Source organism: Eufriesea mexicana, unplaced genomic scaffold, assembly GCF_001483705.2.
Source record: "Eufriesea mexicana isolate 0111107269 unplaced genomic scaffold, ASM148370v2 scaffold507, whole genome shotgun sequence".
NCBI lineage: Eukaryota > Metazoa > Arthropoda > Insecta > Hymenoptera > Apidae > Eufriesea > Eufriesea mexicana.
In genome coordinates, this window is record NW_016908664.1 from 1,384,587 (window position 1) to 1,393,275 (window position 8,689).

The 8,689-nt window shown below is 44.4% G+C and overlaps 1 protein-coding gene across 1 annotated transcript; it reads left to right on the forward strand.

The window, feature by feature from the left end:
• The first annotated feature begins 283 nt into the window (after nucleotides 1-283).
• Nucleotides 284-3,718, forward strand: LOC108545732 (uncharacterized). The gene has a single exon (XM_017897497.1). It carries the CDS (start codon nucleotides 284-286, stop codon nucleotides 3,716-3,718), a length of 3,435 nt encoding a protein of 1,144 aa, XP_017752986.1.
• Nucleotides 3,719-8,689: the final 4,971 nt, after the last annotated feature.

The following is an 8,689-nucleotide window of genomic DNA, read 5'->3' on the forward strand; positions in this document are numbered from 1 at the left end:
CAGTCCAAGTTAGTCTTTTTGCAGTCTGTTTTTGGTGCAAGAATTTTCAGTGTGTCAAAGTCCAAAGTTAGTCAGTTTTAAGAAAGACCAGAAGAGCGAATCTATCTTATTTCATAGTCATCCACTGTCATTCTATTTATAAACTTATTTTATTCTATAGAGAAACCAACAATACCATCTTAAGTCAATCCCCCCGGAATAACGATCTCCTACATATATATCTAAGTTCGGAAAATTTGATCTGATTGCAGGATCAGGACATGTTCGCGACGGGAGGCAGGTGATGCGGCGGAACAACGATTGGCTGGCCCTACTGGCCGTTTCAGTGGCGCTGTCGATTCTGCGGCACAGTTTGGCAGGCGAACGCCATCCGCTCGATTATGATACCGCCGAGCTGCCAGTTAACGGCAGCAGAACCGTTTACGAGAGTCGCGAATCTACCGAACCATCTGTGAACTCGCCGAACCGACCAAACACTCCGTTTCCCAGAGAAATATCCGACCTGCCATCCACAGTCGCGCAAACGCCATCGGACCGTCCATACGTTAACCGAGACATCGTCTTCAAAGGCGTGACGAAGACAGTTTCCCCGAGGGCCACGAATCTCCTCGATAATGACGACTTCGATGACGACGCATCGAGCTTGCGGAAGGATCTGGCCGAATCCGGGCTCGAGAATCCAGCAGAACCATCTCGTAACCCTCGAACAACCGAGTCAGGCGTGCCATTCGCTGGAGAATCGACCGGTCTCGGCTTGGAAGTTGCAGAACAACCGAGTTTATCCCCCGGGAGTCGTCGCGCCGCGATAAAGGACACATCCAGGCTCTACCACGCGACGCAGAGACGCGGTGTAGCGGCCTGGGACCGTAAAACGACAACAGAAGGAACAATTAGAGGAGGAAGCGAGAGCTTGGACCATGGACATCCGTATTACGGTCACGTCGGGCTGGTTTCGCGCGATTACGACTCGTTGACGACTTCTGGAAGGCAGGCTAGGGACGTGGGACGACGACGAGGCACCAGGGATCCCAGGGGCGAAACAGGAACATCCGATAAGGGGAGTGGTTCGGTAGCTAAGAGTAGTTGGCAAGGGGATGTCGCTTCGTCGAAGAGTTCGATAGACCATGTCAAAGAAGAGAGGACCGAGGAACGATACCTGACAGGCTACTCTGTTCTTTCTGTCCCCTTTAATCGAGGACTAAGTGGAAAGTCAAAGACAAAGTCCAAGTCCAAGTCGGACAAGTTAATCGCAGCTGGAAGGTCCAAGGATAGACGAGCTAGCAGGTCCGTGTATAATCGGATGAGCGACAGAAGCAGGCTCGAGAGATCGACCCAAAGCTCTAGGAAGAAGCTGAACAAGTCGAGGATATCTGATCGTGGAGACGCGATCGATCTTGAGACTTGGTTTTTCTCACGCGATTCGAAACTGTCTAACGATGGTCCTCGGAAGACCAGACTCGATTCCGAGGGGTCCCAACGTGGGAGCTATAATTCCTCGGGGGTCGAAAGCTCGCGACACGGCGCGCCGAGTCATAACTCAACCCCGGTGAGACGAGAGGCGGAGAACGCGCGAGAATTAAATGGAATCTCTTTGAAACGGAGATCAACGACACGAGACGATGATCTGGAAGACAAAGGGGCCAGACACTCCTCTCCGGCTCCAGGAGAGGACGATTTCACTGTACCCAGCGACGCTGTTGCTTCCGATTCGACGAGCAGAGAAGAAGCTTCATGGGACGTTAACCTTCGCGAGACATCGAACAGTCCTTTGGCTAATAAGACGGCCAGTCGTGTGGAAAATATCGACGAGGAATTAGAGCTCAGTTTGCCTCGAAACAACCTCACAGATGGAGACAACGCGAAGCCAGTCGCGAGTGCTTTCGCATTCAACAACGAATCCGATTCGACGATCAGAAACGAAAGCTCTATCGATAAAATAGGTCTGAACGAGGCACGGAATAACGAGACATCCTTAACGAACCCGTCAGTCGCGATTAATCCGCGATTGAATCCGAACAACGCGAAATTGAATAACGAATCTGTCTCCGGGGTAATGGATGAAATGGAATCAGACGCGTCATGGGCGGAGATTGACGAGATGCAAGGAGCGATTAATACGACGTGGGAAGAAACGTCTGCTCCAAGTAACGCGACAGAGGAGCCTGAGAAAGCCACGGGGAATTCCCTGCGTGACTCGATTGCGGCTCAGAGGAATGCCACGTATCTAAGACGCGATATCAACAGTCTAGCCGAAGGCAGCTCTGTCTCCAAGAGCAATGGCCTCTTTCAATTCGACGAAAGGAATGCTAACGATCCTCTCAGAAACTCGTCAACGATGGAACAAGGACGAAAGACTCCCGGGAATCCTAACGGGGACACACAGCCAGAGCAATCGACCGTGTACAACGAGGAACAGTCGAAATGGAGGCTTCCTCTGATATCATTCCAAGCACCAAACGTATCCGAAAGCGTGGCAGCTGGACAAAAACGAAGAAATCGTGAGAAGATAGCGAACGAAGCTAGCCCCCTGTCAGCCAGTCCCGAATCTTCGGATCCAACCGAGGATAGCGAAGCTAAAAAGTACAGGAGACCGTTTAATCGCTCCCTAATCGAACCGAAAGACGGAAATCCTGTTAATCCGAGACCCATGGAGCCGTTGAACCAGAATACCGGGACGAGTGCCAACAAAATTAGGGCTAATGGACCGATCACGGGATCTTCCGTGAAAAATGAGAGACATAGGAACAGCTCACTGCATGATCGAACGACGGACACGACTAATCCTGCCAGAGAGGGCAAAAAGAGTAGCAATGATCCCCAGAATCCGGCATCAAAAAGGCTCGTCTCTTCGGGACCTGTGACTAGCACGGTCAACAATCGTCCATCGAGAGAACGGAAGTCCAGGTCGTCGAGTGTTGGAAATTCTACGCCGGCGAATCCGGAACGTGATTCCACTAGCGATTCTACGAGCACCGGGAATTCTGCGGTGAGTGAAACTTCCACGTCAATGGGGAACAAAGACGAGGTCCGCCAAAGTGTCGTACCGTCCCTGAAGATCGATTTGTCGCCACCAAAGGTCAGCCAGGGTATCCTCGAATCTGCAGGAGTCACGCTGAATGGTTCGTGGAAATTTGTCTCGGTTGCTCGCGATCGATCCACCGTATCGGTCTGGACGGAGCAAGCTACGGTGGACCCTGCTGATGATTCTCTTGTTACGACTGAGATCGCCATCTTGTCGACGGATCTTGTCGATCAATTTCCGAACGAAACGTCGACTGTGCCGTTAATTAACGACGACGAGCAGGCATTCGCTTTTGATACTGTTGTTACATCCACGAAGACCACCGACGAAGGTCTCGTTGTGACCATCGATGACATGTCTTCGCGCGACGCGGATAACTCCTCGCGCGAACTCGAGCCTCCGAATCAATGGCCGGTTAAGCACAGCGCGGTGGTGGAAGGTGATCTAGTGTTGGGTGGACTGATGATGGTGCACGAGAGAGAAGACACGATCACCTGCGGCCCAGTGATGCCACAGGGTGGTGTCCAAGCGCTCGAGGCGATGTTGTACACGTTGGACAGGCTCAACGATCGTGAGATCGTGCCCGGTGTCAAGATCGGTGCCCATATACTCGACGACTGCGACAAAGACACGTACGGCCTGGAAATGGCCGTGGATTTCATCAAAGGTACGTGCGTTTATCAGATCTCCGGCTGACTGCTGATTGATATCGGGATTGACGGCTGGCGCTCATTAGCGCCCGGAAAGTGATAATTGGAACGTGTGTCAGCGAGGGCAGTTGAAAGCGAAATTATGAAAGCGCGTGTCTCCGATTTTCGAAACGACGCGAGTTGAATAGAGGGAAAATGAGCTTTTCGTGGAAAATTCTCCTCGTATCACGACAGCGTGTAATTGTTACTTAGAAATTGACATAATTATACCGAGTAAAGATAACGTAATTTATTTTAACATTCTTTTCCTCCTAATTTCTTTTTTTTTCCTTTTTGACAAGCTGTGACATTTTTAAATTTTAAAGAGAAAAGAGTAAACAAGAGAATACGGATTTTTTCACAATGATTGATGAATGAAATAATTGTTTATTTCGGTAATGTCAATTCTGGAAATTCAGTAGATATTTAAAAATTTCTTCGACGAGGAAGGGGAATATTTTTAAGACGCTGTTCAGCCGTGGCACCAGTCGCAAGTTATTTGCGATAAAGGACCAAAATCCGCAGGAACTCGGGAATCTTATCTCGTCTCGTAACAAACAAGAAAAAGTGCCTACAAATTGCTTCTCGGCGAACTTTCTCCGTATCTTTGACAATAGTTTGCGAGATAGCATTAGGAGGGTGAAACTTCGAACGGCAGATTCGTCTTTAAGACTCAAGTTTCCATGACAGAGAAAGGAAAAAAGCTAGTGGAAAAGTTGCATGCCCTTTAATTTCACTCGCAAACGCGAAAGCTTTCTCCGAAATGGACTATACAAAAACTTCGCGAACGATCGGTGATAATCTGGTAAAATCATGGTTTAATCCGAATTTTTCGATACAATACGCCCGACCAAATACTTCTGCGAATCAGAAAAGGAAGAAAGAACTGCGAACCGTAGATGTAGGTTACACGAGCTGCATTGTGCTCGATGTCATGCAACTTCAACGACTTCGAGTCCCGGATGAATCCATTGTCCCGAAAATGATAATTAACATCGACCATGGAGATGCCACTTTTAAACAAATACCAGGGGTAACGTTAACAGGCTCTTGGCACTGAAAGGGGCCAAAGAGTAATTAAACCGCGTTGTTTCTACCTTTTTCAGGATAACCGACACTCGTTTTTAATTTATTACCGCTGTAAAACCGCGCCGCGCCTCTTTCAGTGAAAAACCATACGATATCTCCGACTCCGGCGATTCTTCGTTGCCAACGGTATTCCCCGATACCTTCCATCGCATGTCGCCATAGATACGACGGTGGAAATGTGAAAACAAAGTGCAGAATTCAATTAACGCTCGTGCTCCTGACTCTTCGTCGAATTCGCTTAAAGTATTGGCAAAATAAATTGGTAATTGCACGGTGAATACGTGGAGGGAAAAATGTTGGTTCGTTGTTTACATTGAAAGCACAGGCTGATGTAAAGAGCAAAGAGAAACGTGATCGACAAATTAATTTTGAAAAATAACAACGAATCGATCGATCGAAGTATTCTCGCGAATGTTCGGAAATTGCATTTCTGCAAATTGAGTTTTTGAATTATATTAATAAATGAGAGTTAATAAATTTATTTCTAGGAACTCTCGGCTTTTTCGTTTGATGTTTTTGATTAATTAAAAAGGCTTGGTAGTATTAATTATATTAACAATTTATAGTTGAAGATTTATTCATTCCACGAAAGCAGGATTTCGAAATTTTCCTGCTATAAAATAGATGATATTTTTGGGAATAATATAAAAGAAAAGTCGTGCGAGAAATAACGACGAATCGATCGATCAGAGTATTCTCGCGAATGTTCGGAAATTGCATTTTTGCAGATTGAGTTTTTGAATTATATTAATAAATGAGAGTTAATAAATTTATTTCTAGGAACTCTCGGCTTTTTCGTTTGATGTTTTTGATTAATTAAAAAGGCTTGGTAGTATTAATTATATTAACAATTTATAGTTGAAGATATTTTCATTACACTTAAGTAAGATTTCGAAATTTTCCTGTTATAAAATCGATGATATTTTTGCCAATAATATAAAAGAAAGGTCGTGCATAAGTAAATACATAAAACTGTTTCCTTTCAGTATTTCTTCTAGCATCGTTACACTACTTTAAATGTAATATCGACTATAAATCTTTGGAATGTTTCCATTATCGAGGCTCGAGATGTTACAGTGAAAAATATAAATCTCGACAAACCTCGTTAAAAATAAAAAACTCGTTACTTACTTCGCTGGAAAATTTCCGTAACGAACAACACTCAATTCGTAATTACTCGACTGTCAGAATTTATACAGGTTTTGCGATTCTAAAGATTCACGACGGGACTTCGACGTCTCTGATCGACGAAGAAAGCTCGTTTCCAACGCGATGTCTGAAGAAAGCTGCGAGAATACTTTATATGGAAAATTTCGGCAACGTAAGGAACCGTCTACCTAGGGACCGACGAAATTTCGCCAACTTTCTCCCAACTTTTCCCTGTTCCATCTCCCTGTTCTATGTTAATCTATTATTCTCCTCGAAACGACTGGGTAGCGTTTGCGAGATGAATTTACCGAAGTTTCGTTTAGTCAGAAATCAGCGTTGCGAAAGATGCTTCGTTAGTCGCGATCAAACTTTTCCTTTATACCTACACATTTTTTTCAAGTCTCGCTGGATGTAGCGAATTTAGCGGGTCAAAGAGTCCCGGAATTACGTGGAAATTCGAGAACACGGAGTTTACTCCTTCCCCGAGTAACGTTCAAACTCGTTCCTTTTCTTAATTCTTTCCTTTCGTTTCATTTTATATTTTTTTTCTCTTTTATTCAGAGTCCGTGGTAAGTACGAGGATTTCGTGGCTTCGTCCTTTCGCATACTCCCGACCCAGATATTTCGTCAATGCCAAGGTCCTTTCGTTAATTTGCCGTTTCTACGCAACGATCGATGCCGCGATGCGGTCTGATAGATTCCACGAGCGCTTCCGCTCGACAGACCAGTGCAAACCGCCACGACGATGCGGCAAATGTAAAATTGCAAGCTGTACCTGGCAGATAGAAATTGCATCGCTGATATATCGATACTAAATGGGAAGTATCGGGACACGATATGGAAATTTTGGGAAGAACGAGGTCTTTGGGCAGCCGACTATTTACGCTCTGTACCCTCACTGTGGCTTTTCAACTGTGATTTTCAAGGAACGTGCTTTGTCCTCGTATCATTGCGAGATGCACGAATACGTTAATAATTGACGAGGGGTTACATTAGAAAGAGAACGTATCGAGTAAAAAGGGTAGAAAATATATATGATTATTATGCAGGTGATATGGAAATTTTAGAAAGAACGAGGTCTTTGGGCAGCCGACTATTTACGCTCTGTACCCTCACTGTGGTTTTTCAACTGTGATTTTCAAGGAACGTGCTTTGTCCTCGTATCATTGCGAGATGCACGGATACGTTAATAATTGACGAGGGGTTACATTAGAAAGAGAACGTATCGAGTAAAAAGGGTAGAAAATATATATGATTATTATGCAGGTGATATGGAAATTTTAGAAAGAACGAGGTCTTTGGGCAGCCGACTATTTACGCTCTGTACCCTCACTGTGGCTTTGCAACTTTAATTTTCGATTTCCGCGTATCCTAGCGAGATGCACGAACACGTTAAATAACTATTGAGAGGTAATATTAGAAAGAAAATGTATCACATGGAAAAGTGGAAAAATATGTGGCTGACAGTTAGAACTGCCTTGCTTGTTTAGAGCCTAACAGGTAACAGGCGTCTCCAGAAAAGTGGAGACAAAAGACACGCCATAACAAAAGACAAAAATGGGTAAAAGAGATAACCCTCACATCGCTAGGACGCAGAGTCTATTTTTAATATTAATTCGATTTCACTTCAACAATAACGAATACATTTACGAAAATATACCTTCATAATGTAACACAAGTTAGGCTTAACATCGGCAAGGGTCGTGGCCCGTCATCAGCGACTTGGTGATAAGTAGGCCGATAAGTAGTCGTGCAAGGCATTATACCGACGAAATAATAGCGGCCGACGAGCGGCAATATATTGACAACGACGTTCGAACGAGCCGATTATTTGTTTATTTTATTTTATTTTTTAATTTTGCTAATTTTAATAAACCGTTAAAAGAAGTGTCCAAAGCCTTTAATCGAAGCTTTCAGAACTTTCTTGCAGTCCTCTCGCAATAATTTTCTTTTGAATTATATTTAGTGATCGATGGTACCTGTCACATTGCAATCTTTAAATAATCCTTAAAAGTCCTTAAAAATTCTTGTAAAATCCTCTGTACTCCTGAGATGCTTTTATGCATCATTTGCTGTTTTTGTATATTAGTCTCTGGTAAGGGTGATTACCCTCGTTTCGGAGGACTTCACCCTCAAGCCTGCTGACGCCATTTTTTACCCGACTGCTTGGATGGTCGACGCATCTGTGGAACACATCTGAGACTTTCCCAAGGTCTCGTCCTTAAATGGCCGCCATAAACATGGGCCGTCTCGAGGCTTATTAGTTTAAGCCAGACAATCACTCAGTATTCATATTCTTATAGAAGTAGTAAATTAGTTCTTCGGTTTATTAACATCGGAACTACCAGAGGGGTCAAAATGATTTGCCTGAGACTCTTGAAGCTTCCCAGGTTCCTTCTGACAAAATTAATATTAGCTCTTATTCAGGTAGGAACGCGATTATATATGCTTAGTATGTAAATGTTAGACAGAAAACGTTAATTTCTCAAACGATTAATTTCCTCGACGAATTAATGAAATTTTAATTCGACAATCGATCAATTCAATGCTCGCGGATAGCGGTTTCTGCAATTGCGTAATTCCCAACGCACCGAGCGTCGCGACTCGGCGATTAAAATTCAGTGGAAATATTTATAATACGGGTAAGCCCCCGCGTGGATTAAAATGCCGAATATTCACGTTTCCTCCTCCTAAATAAAGCACCTACGCGGATTCCCACTCAGTATGCTTGTAATTTCAC

What these genes read in the sequence shown, in the direction of transcription:
- LOC108545732 (XM_017897497.1), top strand. Translation starts at nt 284, where the DNA reads ATGCGGCGGAACAACGATTGGCTGGCCCTACTGGCCGTTTCAGTGGCG.